A 20,073-nucleotide genomic window follows, 5' to 3' on the forward strand; every position below is an offset into this window, starting at 1 on the left:
GAAAACAATGACCCGGGGCATTAAAAAAAAGGTGTATGTTTAAAATATACATTTTAAAATATAAAATGAATTCTTGTTAGGGTGCCTCAAGGTATGCAACGGGAAACCCACTACAATTCTAAAGTGGGGAAGTTCTTTAGCAAACGTACTCTATTTTTTTTAGTTTCAGAAATCCCCAGACACATGCAAGCACCCCTAAAAGCCGCACTTCCTCCAAATATCTCCGGACTCCCACTGCTTGTCTTAGCTTTGGGGTCACCTCCTCAGAGCCTACTCGGCCTACTGGCCACAGACGAGGCGGCTGCGGACTACAATTCCCAGCGAGCCCCGCGGGGGGCGGGAGAGTGGGCGGGGCGAGGGACGGCCGCGCGCGCCAGCTGCCAGGCGGGGATCGGGCGGCGCCGAACAGAGGTGGTGAGGGACTAGCTCCCGGATGTGGAGAAGCTGGGGAGAAGGCGTGGGAGGAAGATGGACTCGGTGGAGAAGGGGGCCGCCACCTCCGTCTCCAACCCGCGGGGGCGGCCGTCCCGGGGCCGGCCGCCGAAGCTGCAGCGCAACTCTCGCGGCGGCCAGGGCCGAGGTGTGGAGAAGCCCCCGCACCTGGCAGCCCTAATTCTGGCCCGGGGAGGCAGCAAAGGCATCCCCCTGAAGAACATTAAGCACCTGGCGGGGGTCCCGCTCATTGGCTGGGTCCTGCGTGCGGCCCTGGATTCAGGGGCCTTCCAGAGGTGCGCATGTGCGAGAGTGGGCGGCGCGGCCTGGGCGGGGGTCGGGAGAGGGAGTCGGGCTGCTGGAGGGGCTGGGGCCCCCGGGGCCAGCGCTCTTGGAAGGGGGCCATCTCTCTTGCCAGGGACGTGCAGGATCCGGGGTGCCTGGGACCGGGCTGAGAGCCCAGGAGGAAGGGCTCCAGCTCCTTCCTTGTTCCGTAGCTGCCAATGGTCATAACCTGGGACAGTTCCTGTCTCCGCCCTTGAGAATCATCCGTAAAAGGGGAGATTACACCTCCCCAACCGTCCCCTACTCCCAGGTTGACCTTACGGGGAAAGTAAAGGAGGCCACCCCGGTGCAACGTCTGTGATAATATGTGAACTCCTTTGGATGGGGGCCATCGAGGCTCCCCTGTTGCTCAGCCTCTGATAACTGCTTGGTGCTGATCGATTAGGGAAGCATCAGGTTCGTGAATGGAGTTGAGTGTCGGGGTGTCAGAGCTAAATTTCAAGCTCAGCTTGGAGATCTTTTCCTAACCTTTGAAAAATACTCTAGCTATCTGCCTGTGAGTCAGCACAATCTAGAAAGCTCCCTACATTTATAAATACGTGAGACCCAGTGGGAAGGTATACAACTGACTGTTTTATGGTATATTAATGCTTACAAATCATTTAATCATACCTTTGGAACCTTGCCTGCCCTAAGGACAGTTTTAATTACGTATAATTTAGATACATTGCCAAATTGGTCAGGAGTTACAAGCTGATGTCATTCATAAAAGAAGGGAGATGAAATTCTGTGCCAAGAATGAATTTACACATATAGCTTCAACCTAACTACATTTGAATGTGTCGTTATTATGGAAATTAATTTATGTTAACCTTTTGATGTTTCGGTTTTTAAAGAGATGACTGTTTTTGAAGTCATCTCTTTTTCTTTTTAACCTGTATTTGCTTACCCATGTTAATACATGGGTAAGTGATTTTCATTTAGCCAGTCTTGTTTAAAAAAGGGGGATTCGAAAAAGTATAAATGTACTAATTTTCTTAATGTTTCAACCCAAAGGAAGTCCTGGATGGAGCAAAGCAAATAGGAGCTACCACTCAGAAGATAACACTAGTGCAAAAGGAAGTGTGCAAAGGAGAGATAGGGAAGGACCTGGGGATTTTGTTCAATTCGGTAGCTATTTACTGAGCCCTAATTTCTGCTATACATGTCCAAGGGAATACCAAGATGATTGGGACATAGATTTTGTCCTTGTGAAGCTCACAGACTTTGGGATATTTTTACCTTCTTAGAAAGGGTACAAACTAAAAAGGACTGAGAGAAGTAGGTGCATCCAGGCTGCAGTAATATAGTGAAATATAATCTTTGTGAAATGAACTAGAGATCAAAATCATATTCACAGTAAATGAACAAAACTGTTAATACCATTTACAACTCTTAGGTTGTATGTCGGAAAACCCCGTTCAAACTGGCATAACAAAAGAGGGAAAGGCTTGTTAAGGTACAATCAGATTCAAGGACAAAAAAATGATTCATTCATTCAGCATACTTACTACCTACCTACTGTGTAACAGGCACTGTTGTATGTACCGAACCAGGTGTAGTAGCAGTAGAGACAGCCCTTAGTCTCATAGTGCTTACGTTATAATAAGGAAAGACATGCAGTACACAAGAACATTCATATGTGTTGTATCAGGTTATGATAAATGTTTTTAAGAAAAAGTAAAGCAGGATAAGAGGATGGGGCACTTTGTTGCCAGAATCCTCAATTTCTTAGTTCTGGGTAGATGCTTTATGGCTTCAAGGTGGTTGTACTGAGAACTGCAGAACTCTCAGGGCACCTAATGACTTGCTCCAAACCTCAGCCCCAAGAGACTTGACCAAGCCCTAGGGTGGCTTCTAGCAGCTTAAGGCCATGTCCCTAGGATGATCTCAGGTTCCCTTAAAATGCCTTCCTGAAGAGGCTCAAAGCTGCTAGAATTTCCTGATGGTTCCAGGAAAAACCTGGTGATAGGCCCCTGAACCCTCTTTTAGAGCAGTTAGTTTAGAAAGCTTGCAATTATAAAAACTTTCTCTGCCTTTTGAGATGTAAATCTACCACACAAAACTGTTTCCTGAGACCCTGTGTCAGTGAAATGCGAACATTCTAACTCCCACTCTCCTTCCCAGTCCCTCTGGGAAGATAAAGGGCGAAGTTCAGTGGACACCTTGCTTCAACTTGCCCAGTTGCCTTGTCTCATAAAGATAGAAGATTGTTTCTCTTCCAGATAAGCACCAGTTAACAAATCCAGATGGCCCAGTCACATGGACTAAGCCCCCTTAGCACCCTTCAGTGCCTTTCCCTTAGCACAACTCAGCCTTTAAAGTCTCCAGCCTTTCGTTTTCTGGGGCTATGAATGCAATTTGCGTTGGACTCTTTTCCTATTGCAGTAGTAACAGAGTATAATCTGTGCTTAACACTTTAGTCGCCAATTCTATGTGTCTTTGATAGCGGTCCTCATATTCTTCCAAATTTAAATGTAGTCGGGAGTGCTCTCCTGGAAGCTCGAAGTTTCACTGTGCCTCATTGGGTACCCTGCTCACTCTTCAGCCAGTCTCTATGGCAAGAAGAACACAGTGCTTGTATCGGTACAGTATAGCTGCATCTTCCGCTCTTGTAACCAGGGATGGATGGAGCCCCCACTGAACGACATGACAGGTTCATCAAGAGGAAAATTGGAGTACAATTACCAAAAGTGAGGGGAATAGATTCTGTTGGTGAGAACTCAACAACCAACCATTACATCAAGCATTGGGGATTTTGCTATGAAATGATTGGAAAATATGTGTATATGTTGACCAATGATTCTCCCATTTCCACATTTTAGCATTTGTATAAAACTTCTTTAAAAAAAAAGACTCTAGTATCAACTTTTTCTGTACCAAGTAGTTTTATTTAATACATGTAGACTAGAGTATAAACTCATTGACCACAGGGGTAATGTTTTATACTTCCTCAAGCCACCTATGGTATCTGTCACTCTATCAGTAGTGGCGATTAGAAGAAATAAAATTGGCTGGGCACGACGACTCACACCTGTAATCCCAGCACTTTGGGAGGCCGAAAGCAGGCAGATCACATGAGACCAGGAGTTCAAGACCAGCCTGGCCAACATGGTGAAACCCCATCTCTACCAAAATACAAAAATTAGCCAGTTGTGGTGGTGCACGCCTGTAATCCCAGCTACTCAGGAGGCTGAGGCAGGGGAATCAGTTGAACCTGGGAGGCAGAGGTTGCAGTGAGCCAAGACTGGGCCACTGCACTGTAGCCTGGGCAACAGAGCAAGACTCTGTCTCAAAAAAAAAAAAAAAAATTAGTTTTTCTACACTAGCAAAATGAATGTATTTCTAACTTAACAGTATCATGTAACAATGTGAATTTACTGTGTTCAAGTTTTGTGGCTATGTGCTATTTGTCATCCTTTCCAGGCATCTGGAGATATTAGGTCAAAAGATAATAGAAGGGACCAGCACTTCTTCCTCCATAAAGCCTTTACTGATCCCCTCAGTGAAAAGTAATTGTGCCTTTGTTTTCCCATACATAGCAACATTGTTTGTGCCTTCATTTAGTGCATGCCCTATGCAGGGAGATAAGATCACAGACTCTGAAGTCAAACTGTGGATTTGAATTTCTGCATCACCGTGTATTAACTGTGCAAACTTGGGTAAATCGCTTAACCTCTCTGTGCCTCATCTCTTCATCTGCAAAATGTACTGAAGTGTCTGCCTCACAGGCTTGTTGAGGGAATTAAGTGAGATAATATATGTGGAGCTCTTAGAATAGTGCCTGGCACATAGTATGTAATCTATTATTGACATTTTCCTCTGGTTCAGAAGGTTTTTACTTTCTTCCATGCTTGTAAAAGGGAAACTCTCCCATTGCTTATAAAATGGGAAAGTTGTAATGATCTTCAAAATTCTTTCTAGTGCTAACATTCTTTGATGTTGAAGAGTTAATGGAAAGATATCTTTATTCTCTTTTTCAGTTTCAGTGGCCGGCAGACTTTCTGTAAAGGGCCAGATAGTAAATATTTTAGGTTTTGCAAGCCAGATGGCCTTTGTTGCAACTACTCAGCTCTGCTGTTGTGTATGTTGTGAAAGTGGCCATGACAATACGTAAATGAAAGAGTGTGGCTGCATTCCAATGAAATGTTACAGAAACAGGCTGAGAAGTGGGCAGAATTTGGCCTGGGGAGACTCCTCCCATACTAGGTGAAAAGCTAAGCTGCTTGTGAGCAGGTACCCTCTTACTTATCGCGGTATGCTTTATATATTAGATTATTAAAATGTGTTGACTTGAATTCACTTGACTTACTATGAAGCTGTAGGAGGACTTTGGAGCACCCTTCCTGCCTCCTACCCTCTCTTTTCTTCAAAAAATATTTACCTTAGGGGAGAGCTGAAGAAAATTGCAGCTGTCTGATTTGTGTTTTTCAGGGCTAGAAGATACCTTTGAGATTATTTTGTTCAAAACCACGATTTGACTTAATTGAGGCAGATTTCTCTGGCCTGCTCAGAATCAAAGCGAACAGTACTTTTCAAGTTGCCAACTTTGCATACTAACTAGGCTAGTTAGCAGTTAAGAAAAATGCTGAGATAATTTTTTTCCCTTTAGCACAGAGTTATTGCCAGAGTTGATTTTGTAAGAGCTTAATTTTCAACAGTGGTTCAGTGCTGTGTAAGTAAACCTCAGAACAAATTGATTTGTAAGTGTTGCCTAACATACTTGTGAAAAATAAACATGTTTTAGTTTTATGCTTAGGGTATAGACTTTTGATTAATGAAAGGCCTATGCTGTTATTATCCCTAAAATGGCAGCTTCTGATTTAAAATAGTTGTCACAGGCACCATGGTTGATATTCCTGTTGGTCCTGTTAGGTGTAGTGTGACTTCATTTGAGGATAAAGCCATTGGCATTAGTCTTTGACATTCACTCTGCTTGACTGGCCTGTTTGTTCACTTGCTCATTTTCTCTTTTGCCCATCCTCATCTTATGTCCCTAAACCAAAGAAAATTATCTACTCAGTCCCTTTCATATTGATGATCATAGTATTTTAAGTGTACATATGGGATACTATTTTCATATTTTTTCACAGTATAATTGCTTAACATAACACATACAAATTAGACATTTGGACCTTTGAAGGTCTGGAAGCAGGCCTTCAGTCTACCTTCTGAAGATTGTGAGGATTAAATGAGACAGAGTAGATATTACTTTATTACCATTCCTATTTTAGTATTTTGAATAGCTAACATTTATTAAATGTTGATTCTGTGGTTAATGGTTTATATTTAATCCTCTAAACCATATGAGGTACCCACTATTATTACTGCCTCCATTTTACTGAAAATTGAGGCATAAGGAGATTATGGATTTTTCCCATGGTCATATAGCTAGCATGTGGTGGAGTCAGAATTGAACCTCTTCCTTCAGAACCCATCCTCTTAATCACTTACTGTTTCATTCATTCAGCAGATCTGTATTGAGCACCTGATATGTAGCAGTCACTGTGAAAGTACTTTGTAAAAAGTAAAGCATTGAAAAGACCATCGTTACTTAATTGATCCCTTACTTCTCTTTCCCTGATGGTTTAAGGAGAATTACAGTGCCATACTGGTCTCAGTTTCCATCGATAGGCCAAGACTTTCTCAAGAAAATAAACTATACTGTATACATTATTATATCTCTAGTGTCCAGAATCATGCCTGGGACAGAATAGGCACTTAGTAAATAGTTCATAAAGGAAGGAAGGAAGGAATGAAAGAAGGAAGGAAGAAAAGCAAACCTCCTCCAAAATTCTTTTTTTTTTTCCTTACCTTTTAAACATTTCTTAAAGACCACTGAACCCTCTGGTATTGAATTTTCATTGCAGTAAAAATCAGGATAGTAAAGTAAATGGCTTCAGCAGCTTATTTCAATTAATAACGTAAATTAGATGCCAAATTACCATGTCTTTTGCTTTCCCTGTTTATTTTTTATTGTATCCTAATTCCATCTTATCATCCTCCCCTCACCTCTGTTTTAAAAATCCACTAGGTTTTCATTGGTACTTTACTTTATTATATACCTTTGACTATGACATTTCCCAAGAGAACATTTTTTTCCCACTATTTCAGATTTCAAGATGGAGGAAAATGGGGGCTCCTGTGTTCCGCCTTGCATAGAGTGACATGAGTAGATATCACGGGACTCTTGGCCCCTAGCCAGTGGCTCATTTTGTTTGCTAGGCTTCCTTTGATTTTTTTTTTTTTCTTACTGACTTTATCCCTTGATTTAAATCCTTCTATAAATATTAAAGGGAATAAGTGAAATAAATAAATGAACTCCAGGGATATTAGAAACTTTTCTTTAGTTTCTCACTGTCTTTTCACTCATGATAATTGAGCGTAGACATATTAAACATGCAGTTCAGCCAAGCGTGGTGGCTCACACCTGTAATCCTAGCATTTTGGGAGGCCAAGGTGGGAGGATCACTTGAGGTCAGGAGTTTGAGACTATCTTTGCCAACATGGCGAAACCCCATCTTTCCTAAAAATACAAAAATTAGTCGGGCGTGGGTGACACATGCCTGTAATCCCAGCTACTCGGGAGCCTAAGGCATGAGAGTCGCTTGAACCTGGGAGGTGGAGGTTGCAGTGAGCAGATAGCAGGCCACTGCACTCCAGCCTGGGTGACAGAGCAAGACTGTCAAAAAAACAAACAAAACATGCAGTTCATCTTTCCCTCGGTAGGTACTGAAAGAGTGGCATAAAAGGAAAAAATATATATATGTGTGTGTGTATATACATATATACACACATATACACACACACACACATACACACATTTTATATATATAATTTTGTATATATATGATAATGTGTATATATATGTGTGTGTGTGTATATATATACTATATATGTATATACCAAAGACTGTAAGTCATTAAGATATTTTTGCATAAATCACTATTAAAACATTGTGGAGTTTTGTTGTTGTTGTTTGTCTTTTTGAGACAGGGTCTCACTGTCTCTCAGGCTGTAGTGCAGTGGTGCGATCTCGGCTCACTGCAACCTCTGCCTCCCAGGTTCAAGCGATCCTCCTGTCTCAGCCTCCCTAGTAGCTGGGATTACAGGTGTGCACCACCATGCCCAGCTAATTTTTGTATTTTTAGTAGAGACCAGGTTTCACCGTGTTGGCCAGGCTGGTCTCGATCTCATGACCTCAAGTGATCCACCCACCTCGACTTGCCAAAGTGTTGGGATTACAGGCGTGAGACTCCAGGCCCGACCAGACATTGTGGCTGGAGTAGTAGTTACATCTTCGGCTTCTAGTAGTGGGAATTTGTGACTGTCCAGGAAACAAAACTGCGATAGAAACTGGTACCCCTCTCCAAAATAGCATTTTGCCTACTCATCATTTTATAAAGTCTAAATAGGCAACTGTGTAACCTGTAGTTAATAGAGTATTAAGTTAAATTATTTTGAGCCAATGAAGTCATGTTCTCCATGTTTGTTGTTATCAATGGCTATAACCCAGCTGATTCTATATCTATATACCCATCGTTTGTTGTTTAAAAAAGAGTTGTATTATCTGATTTTTTTTTGAGCCCAGACTTGGGCATTTATTATCTTCTAAGCTTGAAACTGTTTCACCTTGAAGGTTTGGCTAAGCCGGGTCCATTTATTTTTTTTTTTAGCAAGCATATTAAAATACTTTATACAATATTTTGGATTTGAATGGAGAATAAGCAAGATCTTTAATTTTCTTTAGATTTGACTCCTAGTGTATTTTAAAAAAACGTTTATTTTAGGTTCAGGGGTACGTGGCAGGTTTGTTACAGAGGTAAATTGCATGTTGCAGGGGTTCGGTGTACAGATTATTTCGTCATCCAGGTAGTAAGCATAGTACCTGATAGGTAGTTTTCTGATCCTTACCCTCCTCCCACCCTCTACCCTCAAGTAGGCCCCAGTGTCTGTTGTTCCTTTCTTTATATAAAGTATATCTAGGACTGCATTTTTATTCATTAGTATGTTTATATACAAAATACTTTATGATTTCTTACATTTTTATACTCCTGTGGATCTGTAACATTATTATCATTGTGCAAAAAATATTCTTACATTATATAAGGTGTATTTTATGGTTACAGAGCTCCATTTTATTATTAATGATTTGTTTTGATTTGGTTGTTAATTTTTTTTGATATCTGAACAGTGTATGGGTTTCGACAGACCATGATGAAATTGAGAATGTGGCCAAACAATTTGGTGCACAAGTTCATCGAAGAAGTTCTGAAGTTTCGAAAGACAGCTCTACCTCACTAGATGCCATCATAGAATTTCTTAATTATCATAATGGTATGAATTTGATTAATAGTTTATTCAAACCGTTATGTACTTTTCTACTTCCTTTATTATCTCATAAGACTTGTTTTAACATTTGAATTCCAAACCTTAATATTACTTGCTTGCAAGGAACTTTTTTTTAAATATCCTTTTCATTTCTCTTGTCCTTTTAAGAGGTTGACATTGTAGGAAATATCCAAGCTACTTCTCCATGTTTACATCCTACTGATCTTCAAAAAGTTGCAGAAATGATTCGAGAAGAAGGATATGATTCTGTTTTTTCTGTTGTGAGACGTCATCAGTTTCGATGGAGTGAAATTCAGAAAGGAGGTAATCTCTTATCAGTCTTTATTTTAGCTCATTTAATTGAGAATCAATTTTTTTATATATAAATATTCTTTAGGCATGAGGAGAGTAAAAGGGAGCTGTAAAAGAGAATATTTGACTCATTACTTTAGTAGGTAATGACATTTACAATCAGTTCTAAATCTGTTATTGAGCCAACACAGCGAGACCAAATTAATTCTTTGCTTTACTCTTTACAAAGGGACATTCTAATCCTCTTATTTCTATTTGCCTTTTGAGGCAGACATGCCGTTTTTCTAGATCAAATACTTTTATGTTAGTTCTAGACATGTTTGATGAACTCCATATGAATCATATAGAAATAGAAAGCATCCACCAAAGTGTTCCGAAGGATCTTAAGAATGACATTTCGAAGTTCTTCCCCAAATTCCTAACTCCATATATAAAAAGGGTTTCATAGGGTTTACTAGGCATTTCGCCTGCCATGTCCAGTGTGCTGTAAATCTTATCCAGAGAATTATAAATAAACACTGTGTTTTTCCATTCAATACATTTCAGTTGTTTCTTAGGGATTCCATTTTCTGTTGAAATTCTCCATTTTTTAAATCCATTTAGACAAAAAAAGTCCTTTCCTCTAATTTAACATATTTTTGATAGCTATTCGAAAATCCTTAATGCAGATTTCAACATCTAGTCACTTACAGTTCTGTACTCTGACTGCTTCTCTGTTGATTGTGAGTCACCTATTTCTGCCTCTTCATTTGGCTCATGTTTAATTGTATATCTGGCATAGACACTTGAGTACATATTTTCCTCCAGAGAGGTTGCACCTTTTCTTCTATCAGGCAGATAGGATAAGGGGCTGATCCCTTTGATCCAATTAGGAGTTGGACTGGGTTGAAACTTTAATTTCATCTCATCTCTTAGTTTAGGTGTCTTATTAGGAGATATATCTCGTATGTGTTACTGACACTCACACCCATCCCCTACTCTTGCTAACAAGACTCTTAAGGGATCTGAGGACCACAATACTGTAATGATATCTTTCCAGCCCATTCCAAGCTTCCCGCGCAGTACACTCAGCCAAAGTCTCGTAGGAGAATTAGGTGGAAAAACTAGTTGTATGTTTGTAGTTTCTACAGATGACAATCTGTAACTCAAGTCCACAAGGCCATTAAAAGCCATTCTAGTTTTTGCCTACCTCAGCAGAGTCCCTCTGATTATGCAAAGCTTGATCTTTCTTACACCTTCTCCTCATACTCAGCAGATATGCCCAGGGAGAAAGCAGCCACTGATACTAGGAAAGACTGATCCCTCTCTTTTCTTCAGAGTACCACTTGAATTATCTAGTTGGTTTAATTACCTGTCTCTACCCCTAGATTGTACACCTTTTGAGAATAGAGAGGGTTCTGGTCACTACTCTGTAGCCAGTGCCTGTAAAGCTCTGTTACCTCTAGCTATTTAATTTGTATTTGCTAAGGTTTTTTCCTGGGTTATTTCAAATACTGGGGTGGAATTGATCAGGGGATGGTTTAGTTAAACAGGTAAGTAGAGGTTATTCCTAAAAGCCTTTATACACACAGAAATGACAGCAAAAAGTGAAGACAGATTCTGGAGAATAAGCAGCTGTTAAACACACACACACACACGCACACAGATTTGAGGAAAACTCAGTGAAAAGACAAAAGAATCTCTGCGTGACAATACCAAAGGCTTCATTGATTACATTATGTTCTATTCATTAATATTGACATTACTGAGTCTTTATTATCAGGTATACTCATAAACATAATTTGTTATTATGTTTAGTATATTTTTAACTAATGGTAAGAATGTATGTTACATAAACATTTTCATCAATATAAAATCTTCAATAATTTAATGGAGAAATCTATAGTTTTCAGCAATAATTGTATAAAAACAAGTTCTCAACCACATTAGATAAGTAAAACTTATTTCTGTATGCGCAGACAATGAGAAAAGAGATTAAAGGGCTCAAATATTGAATATAGGTATTTTAGGACCAATTCAGTTCTTTGAAAGCTACTTTAAGGTTGTCTTGATGTCCTCCCAAAGCATTATATTTGTATGAATACCTTAATTGTTTCACATTTCATTATAAAATACTTTATTTTTCTAGTAGCTATTGGAAAGCAAATATAAATCATCAGAATTATTACATATTTGATTCCTTTAAAAAAAGTTCTTTTTTTTTTTTTGAGATGGAGTCTTGCTCTGTTGCCCAGGCTGGAGTGCAGTGGCGCAATCTCAGCTCACTGCAAGCTCCGCCCCCCGCCCCCGGGTTCAAGCAATTCTTCTGCCTCAGCCTCCCAAGTAGCTAGGATTACAAGTGCCCACCACCACGCCCAGCTAAATTTGTGTTTTTAGTGTAGATGGCGTTCCACTATGTTGGCCGGGCTGGTCTTGAACTCCTGACCTCAAGTGATTCGCCTGCCTCAGCCTCCAAAGTGCTAGGATTACAGGCATGAGCCACCGCATCCAGTCCAAAAATAGTTCTTTATCAGGCCGGGCGCAGTGGCTCACACCCGTAATTCTAGCACTTTGGGAGGCCGAGGTGGGCGGATCACAAGATCGGGAGTTCAAGACCAGCTTGGTCAACATAGTAAAACCCCGTCTCCACTAAAAATACAAAAATTAGCCAGGCATAGTGGTGCATGCCTATAGTCCTAGCTACTCAGGAGGCTGAAGCAGGAGAATCGCTTGAACCCGGGAGGCATAGGTTGCAGTGAGCCGAGATGGCACCATTGCACTCCAGACAGAACGAGACTCTGTCTCAAAAAAAAAAAATTCTCTATCTAGATAGAGAAATGCTCTGCATTCTGAGTTCGTTTTTATTAACTTTTTAAAAGTTAACTAAATGAACACTTTCTATATTCAGAGCAACATGGACTTACTCTAACTTTGTGCTTTTAGTTCGTGAAGTGACCGAACCTCTGAATTTAAATCCAGCTAAACGGCCTCGTCGACAAGACTGGGATGGAGAATTATATGAAAACGGCTCGTTTTATTTTGCTAAAAGACATTTGATAGAGATGGGTTACTTGCAGGTTTGTACCTTCATTTTGCATAATCCTTTTAAGCGCTTTTGTAGGCATACTCTGAGTTCTAGGGAAGAAGTATGGTACAATTTCTTTATGATAAAAGTATCAACCTATAGAGGAAAGGTAATAGCTAACAACATTTGCTATCTGAGGCATTTATCCTGCAGGTTTACCCCAAGGTGATCTTTGGAATCCATTCAGTAAATATACAAGGAATTCTGCTATAATGATAAAAAAATGAATGAAGTACTGCGTGTCTACACATGCCCTGGTACTCATATTATTCCATTTAAAACTATGTAATCCATGTTTGTGTTATAGTTATGTTGTGGCTGTAGGGTTGAATAACTTGTATTGCTCTAAAAAGACAAATAATTTCATAGAGGTGAAAAGAGTTACAACCTGGGCGACAGGAAACCCAGATTCTTACTCTAACTGCCTCTTACTGTGTAAGCTTGAATATATATCATTTTATCTGTGCTGACTCTCATTTCTCTCATTTTCAAATAACGGATTTAATGTCTCTCACATTTTAGAGCCTGCAACATGGTTGCATCATATATTTCTTAACTCGTTAATTTTAGTTATCATTATTATTTATTATTTACTGTGTACTGTGGAGTATGTGAAACACTTTGCATATGTTATCTTACGTAATCTGCATAGCAAATGAATGAAGTGGACATTTCTGCCCAGTTTTACAGAGGAGAAAACTGCATCTCCAAAAAATGAAGTAATTGACTCAAGGCAAAGACAGCTAATAAATGGTACTGTCAGGATTTGGATTCAGGTTCTTATGTTACTCAAGAAATAGCGTTTTTAAAGAGAGAGAGGGAAATCTCTCCGTTGTCTAATAAAAATTCTAATGGGACTCTTATTCTGAGCAAAAGAGAGAAAAACATTTTTACAAATCTTCTGGTCAATGTATAGGCCAACTATAGACTGGCTGTGTAGTTAAATTTAAGTGTTCAGAGAAATTAGATTTGACACACATAGATACTACTATTTTTAAGCTCTTTTCTAAGGAGGCCATGGTGCAACCCATTCCTAAAGTGTGGAGAAAAATGTTCCTCATTAAAACAAGATTTATGAAGAGACTGGCAATTCTGAAAAAAAAAAAGAAATTGAAATTATCCAGTAATGGATCTGGTCATTCAAATAATTGCTATCAGAAGAAAGGCCCCTTCTCTTGCCAACCTTGCCTAGAATCAAGAGACTGCCCTTGTCATTGCCCGCATGTGACTTGGATGACTATTAGTCATTTTCATCAGTAGCTCAGGGATCTAAGAAAACTCTCTACAACAGATGCTACAGTTATTTTCCTCCCCTGTGTTGCCTGTTAGTTGCAAATTAGAACAGAAGTTCCAAAAACCTTTATACTGCTTTCGGATGATGACAGGAGAGAATTCTTGAAAGAAAGGAGGATATGATTAAGGGATTTCCACAAAACCCCTTGTGGTCAGAATCCTGGAGGGTATAATATTTCTGCTTTTTTCAATATTAAAATAGAAATTTTCTTAAATAGGGAACTTGAACTGTTTAGATAGAATTTGAAAAATGTTAAAGTTATTTTATGTGAGCTTTCTCCTTAAAAAAAAAAAAAAAAAAAAGCTGGGCATGGTGGCTGAAGCATGTCACCCAGCACTTTGAGAGGCCAGCTTGAGGCCTCAAGAGGATAGCTTGAGGCCAGGTTTCCAAGAGCAGCCTTGGCAACATAGCAAGATCTTCTATCTACAGAAAACTTTTAAAAAATTTAGCCAGACATGGAGTTGTATACCTGTAGTACCAGATCCTTAGGAGGCTGAGGTGGGAGGATTGCTTGAGCCCAAAATTTCAAGGTTATAATGAGCTATGATTGCAGCATTGCTCTCCAGCCTGGGTGGCAGAGTGAAACCCTAACTCGAAAAAATAAAGTAAAAATAAATTAAAAAATCATTTTTATGTGACTGATTTTTACTGGGTTATTCATTTTTCTCAGTACTGTAGAAATGAATTCATTGTGCTGTATTATAACAAAGTTTTGATATATGTGAATGAGTATTAAAAACAGTATTCATGACATTTGTACTATCTTTAGGGTGGAAAAATGGCATACTATGAAATGCGAGCTGAGCATAGTGTGGATATAGATGTGGATATTGATTGGCCTATTGCAGAGCAAAGAGTATTAAGGTAAAAACAAACAAACCTGTATAACCTTTGTACTAAATCCTAATAATTATACTTCTAGATACTGATTTTTGATACTTCAAACATCTTAGGATCTTTGTAATTACTTTGTTCATGTGGGGAAGACGTATGTAAAATGTGTGTTTACATGGCTTCAATAAAGTAAGAAATTATCTGGTTAGACCACACTACTTTTAGTTACTGCACTAAAAGTTGAAATATATATGTGAAGTAAATTTGAAGAGTAATGTTTGAATAGTTGAATGGAGGGTGACATCTAATGTATTGGTTTAGCCAGTTGAGAGGGAGTGATTAGTATTGCACTTATACTCAAAGGTCTATTTTGGTTTCTTTTAGATATGGCTATTTTGGCAAAGAGAAGCTTAAGGAAATAAAACTTTTGGTTTGCAATATTGATGGATGTCTCACCAATGGCCACATTTATGTATCAGGAGACCAAAAAGAAATAATATCTTATGATGTAAAAGATGCTATTGGGATAAGTTTATTAAAGAAAAGTGGTATTGAGGTATGTGCTCCCTGAATATAGCAGTATTTCATAATATTTTCATTCAGGGTCAAAGAACATGCAAGGAATTAAGAGATTTAAATTTTTAGTATTAACTTTTAAAATATCTGAAATTTGGCCTTCATATGCCTAGAAAATTATTATACTATTTACTTTTAGATGAGTAGAATTAGGAATTTGTTAATCAGCAAATAATATTTCTTGTTTATTCAGTAAATATAAACATACTACTTTTAAATGGGAGCTATCTAGTGTTTCCCATAGGATCTTGCAACAAGAAAGATTTCCTAGATAATAGGTATGCCATTTCAGAAAAGGACGATATCTTGTGGATTTTTAAAATCTAGCTTATTCTTATGAATGACATTTTTGATTCAAAATAACTTAATGTAAGTGTATTTTTTAAATAAAAGCTAAGATAATTATAATTTACCAGAAATCCTAAATATGTGTTGCTAAGCAGCACGAGACAGGTTATAGACTTTCCTCTGGATAAATTGAATTATAGGAGAATCTTAGATTAGTATCAGACAATATGTGTTGTAATTTTTACCTGTAGATAGAATCCTTTCTGTTGTAGAAAATAAAATACTGTGTCTCACCTTTACTGGGCTATGAGAAATAAGCTTTGTTTTAAAGCATCGTAATTTTAAAATGACAGTCAGTTTTCTTACTTGGACCTTCAGAAGGTCAAAAGATGACTCGTTTGTGATTTGGACTATCTACAAGGTCAATTATTATGAAAGATTTCTGTTTTCTTCATTTTTTAATTTTTCCCTTTTTCCTCTGATCCTGTTTTTTTTTAAGGTGAGGCTAATCTCAGAAAGGGCCTGTTCAAAGCAGACGCTGTCTTCTTTAAAACTGGATTGCAAAATGGAAGTCAGTATATCAGAAAAGCTAGCAGTTGTAGATGAATGGAGAAAAGAAATGGGCCTGTGCTGGAAAGAAGTGGCATATCTTGGTTGGTATCTTTTTATTCACCCGTAGTAAAATGGACCAGGATTTATTTACTTATTTTTAAAGAAATGAATAAATAACAAAGCACATCCCCCAGATGGGCATGATTGTAGGAAATAGGAACTCTCTTACACTGCTGATTAAAGTGTTAAACTGGGACAGTCTTTCTGGAGGTTAGTTTGATAATATGTATCAAATGAGGAATGATTACTAGCATAAGCTGTGAAGTCAGACCGTACCACTGATTAGCCAGTTGTGGTAAGATGAATGTTGTTTCCTCCTCTAAACTGGAGATACCAAGAGTACCTACTATCGTAGGGCTCTGGTAGGGATTAATAAAATAATATGAGTAAAGCACTTAGCAGAATTTCTAGTACATAGGAATTACACTCTGAATATTTTTTGCTGTTAATTGAATGTACATACTTTTTCCCCAAATTCCAATTCCAGGAAAGAAGTGAGACAAATGGGCCAGTAGTGAAGTTAAAAGAACCCACTTAAATGTCCTGCGAAAACTAGAATATCCCTAAAAAGGAATACTATGCAATCATTACAAACAGTGCTGTGACCTGTATTTATTTGCATGATCAAATAGAACAATAAGTTTTTCACTTTGATATTAAGCAATACACTTATAAGGTACCCACGATGATACGCAGCATGGAACTGGTTGTGGCAGCTGTAGGCTTGTTGCTTGCTGAGCTTATAGCCTGATGATGTCGACATTTTAAAATTGATAATGATAAGTTATTAAGATGCATAATAACTATAAATCATGTATGAAAGCAATATTTACAAGGGTAATATGAGCCTCAAAATAAGAAGCCCAGGAATACTTTGGGAGCATATGATCTAGGGACTTCAGGAATAACCCTTAAACCATGCATGAAGATTCAATGGACATAAATACTGCAGAATGTTTGTTAAAGGCAGATTCAATTTTTATTAGAAGAAAACAATTTTAATGGAATGTATAACAAATTCCAACTATACTTATTATCTTTGGGATATTAAGCAAGCTTCTATATACCTTAGTTTTCTACTTAGAATATAAACACAAACCAAATTTTATAAAGCCATCAGAGAGGAAAACAAAGATAATATAAAATACTTAACATAGTGCCTACAGATAATAATAAGTGTATCATTTATACAGGTAAAACTCTAGAATTATATGTGTCAAAATGTAGTGATTATCTACAAATAGTGATAATTAGGATGATTTTTATTTTTTTGCTTCTATTTTTTAAAAAATATTTCTACCATGAATATGTATTACTTATATGACATTAAAAAAAAAAAACTTTAAAAGGAGAGGTAAGAAAATAGAGAAGAGCATTTAAATTTTTATTTTAAACTCAGAGCAGGCCAGGCATGATGGCTCATGCCCGCAGTCCCACCACTTTGGGAGGCTGAGGCAGGGAGATCCCTGGAGCTCAGGAGTTTGACACCAGCCTGTGAAACATAGTGAGGCCCCATGTCTACTAAAAAAAAACAAAAAACCCAGCAATGTTTTATATGGGTGACATAAATGTATAAAAATATATTTCTTAAAAAATCAATACTTTTAAAAGTAAGATTTAGTAAATAGAGCTTAAAGGCTGGATTATGCAAAAACTAACTTTAACTTTTATTATCTTTTAGTGAAAACAATTCAAATCTCGACACATTTAATAATAAATGAGAAAATTTCAGTAGATAAGCATAGAACAAATTTAAAAGAAACTCTTTTCAACCAAGATTGTATTGTTGTATGTAGTCTAAAGTATGGTAATAGTTTTACTCAGAATGGTGAATTGAAGATACTAGGAGCTTCTGAAATACATCCTATTCCAAAAAAAGGGATAAACAGAGAGGGAGGAAAAGGATATCATTATGTCAGTGTGATTTAGTATTTATTTTTATTCTTCAAAAATGGTAATTTTTCAGCAAATATTAGTAAGTGGCATACCAATCAGAACTATTACAGATTTAAAGAGATTTAAGATATATAAAAACAAGAGACCATATGTTAACCTTATTTCACTCCTGATTCAAATAAGTCAACTATAAAAGGACAATTTTGAGACAGCTGGGGGTATCTCAACATATACTAGGTTATTAGAGGATATTAAGGAACTAGTATTGGTTTTGTGGGTTTAATGATATTCTGTCAGATAAAAAATTATATTTATCTATTAAAGATAAATGCTGAAGAGTTTCTGGATAAAATATTATGTCTGGGAATTCCTTCCTCTCCCCAAATAAACTAGGGAGCAGGGCATAGAAAACAATATTACTACGTAATTTTAAATTCTGATAATTTTTCAATATAAAATTGGGGTTCTCACATATGTTTGAAATTTTGCTTAATAAAAAATTTAAATAACTTAGAATTCATATATAAAATTTCTAACATTTGTAATATGCATGGCAGGTAGGAAGTATGCTCCATTCTTCTTCTCTAGCTCATAAGAGTTCATTTTTGATTGCTTAGGGAAAACCCTGGACCTCAATTATACTGTAAAATATTATTGTTCCATCTAATCTTTAGTATTCTTATATGCAGTGCCCCTAGGTCTTACTGAAGTTGCCAGTTACCTGTTGGTTGCTGTCTGCATTATTTAGCTAGAATATTCTTTGTCTCTTTAAATGTTTGCTCAGTATTTATTTTACTTGATAGGAAATGAAGTGTCTGATGAAGAGTGCTTGAAGAGAGTGGGCCTAAGTGGCGCTCCTGCTGACGCCTGTTCCACTGCCCAGAAGGCTGTTGGATACATTTGCAAATGTAATGGTGGCCGTGGTGCCATCCGAGAATTTGCAGAGCACATTTTCCTACTAATGGAAAAGGTTAATAATTCATGCCAAAAATAGAAATTAGTGTAATATTGAGAAAAAAATGATACAGCCTTCAGCCAGTTTGCTTTTATTTTTGATTAAGTAAAATTTCATGTTGTAACGTTACAGAGAGTGTGATTTGGTTTGTGATATATATATTGTGCTCTCCTTTTCTCTTTATGCAAGATAATTATTTAGAGACTGATTATAGTCCTTCTCAGATTTTTAGTAAATGCAAGTAAGAACATCATCAAAATTCACTTTGTATTGTACCCTGTAAAACTGTGTTTGTGTGCTTTCAAAGATGTCGGGATTTTATTTATCTGGGGACAGTGTGTATGGTAAGACATGCCCTTCTATTAATAAAATTACATTTCTCAAACTTGATGAAAACTGCCTTGTTGCTGTAGAAGAAATTTACCAAGCATTTTCTTTCTTTCCTTTAAACATTAACCAATCTTAGAAACAAGCCATTCGATGCCGGGGTAGAGCATCTGATTGTACTTCCTGTATGTATACGTAACAGCATATGGTCTATGTGGGGGATTGGTTCTAGGACCACCCACATACACCAAAATCTGTGCATAGGAAAGAACCACAGTCAGCACTGTTGAACCCACATATACAAAAAGTGGGCCCTCCATCTACTGCATGATTCACATCCTTAGAATATTGTATTTTTGATCTGCACATGGTTAAAAAACTTCATGTAACAGTGGACCACACAGTTCTAACCCATGTTGTTCAAGGAACAACAGTATATACAAATACAAATATACAAATAAATTTATGTATTATGAAAGTTATGTATGTATTTGGAGGAAGCAAATTATTTGCAGTTACCCCTGAGATAATGGTAATTTTGCATACAGGAATATCTTGGAGATATTACGGGTTGGGTTCCAGACCATTGCAATAAAGCGAGTCATAGGAGTTTTTTGGCTGCCAGGTACATAAAATGTTATGTTTAAAGTAAACTATTGTCTATTAAGTGTACAGTAGCATTATGCCCAGATAAACAATGTATATACCTTAATTTAAAAATATTGCTAAAGAATGCTAACAATTATCTGAGCCTACAGCGAGTCAATCTTTTTGCTGTTGAAGGATGTTGCCTTGAACAGTGGTGGTTGCTGAAGGTTGAGGTGGCTG

At 37.7% G+C, this 20,073-nt stretch overlaps 1 protein-coding gene across 1 annotated transcript; it reads left to right on the plus strand.

The window, feature by feature from the left end:
* The first annotated feature begins 336 nt into the window (after positions 1–336).
* On the plus strand, positions 337–19,308 carry CMAS (cytidine monophosphate N-acetylneuraminic acid synthetase). The gene is made up of 8 exons (XM_011969875.1): positions 337–728; positions 8,951–9,093; positions 9,256–9,411; positions 12,322–12,455; positions 14,527–14,621; positions 14,976–15,147; positions 15,955–16,108; positions 18,767–19,308. Exons 1-8 carry the CDS (start codon positions 469–471, stop codon positions 18,955–18,957), a joined length of 1,305 nt encoding a protein of 434 aa, XP_011825265.1. The 5' UTR covers positions 337–468; the 3' UTR covers positions 18,958–19,308.
* Positions 19,309–20,073: the final 765 nt, after the last annotated feature.

This window comes from Mandrillus leucophaeus, unplaced genomic scaffold (assembly GCF_000951045.1).
Source record: "Mandrillus leucophaeus isolate KB7577 unplaced genomic scaffold, Mleu.le_1.0 Scaffold918, whole genome shotgun sequence".
In the NCBI taxonomy this organism is placed as follows: Eukaryota; Metazoa; Chordata; class Mammalia; order Primates; family Cercopithecidae; genus Mandrillus; species Mandrillus leucophaeus.

Bases quoted from the DNA above. Each gene is read 5' to 3' on its own strand.
- CMAS (XM_011969875.1), top strand. From the start codon at position 469: ATGGACTCGGTGGAGAAGGGGGCCGCCACCTCCGTCTCCAACCCGCGG. The intron at 729-8,950 runs GTGCGCATGTGC...ATATCTGAACAG, and splicing joins GATTCAGGGGCCTTCCAGAG to TGTATGGGTTTCGACAGACC. The intron at 9,094-9,255 runs GTATGAATTTGA...TGTCCTTTTAAG, and splicing joins ATTTCTTAATTATCATAATG to AGGTTGACATTGTAGGAAAT.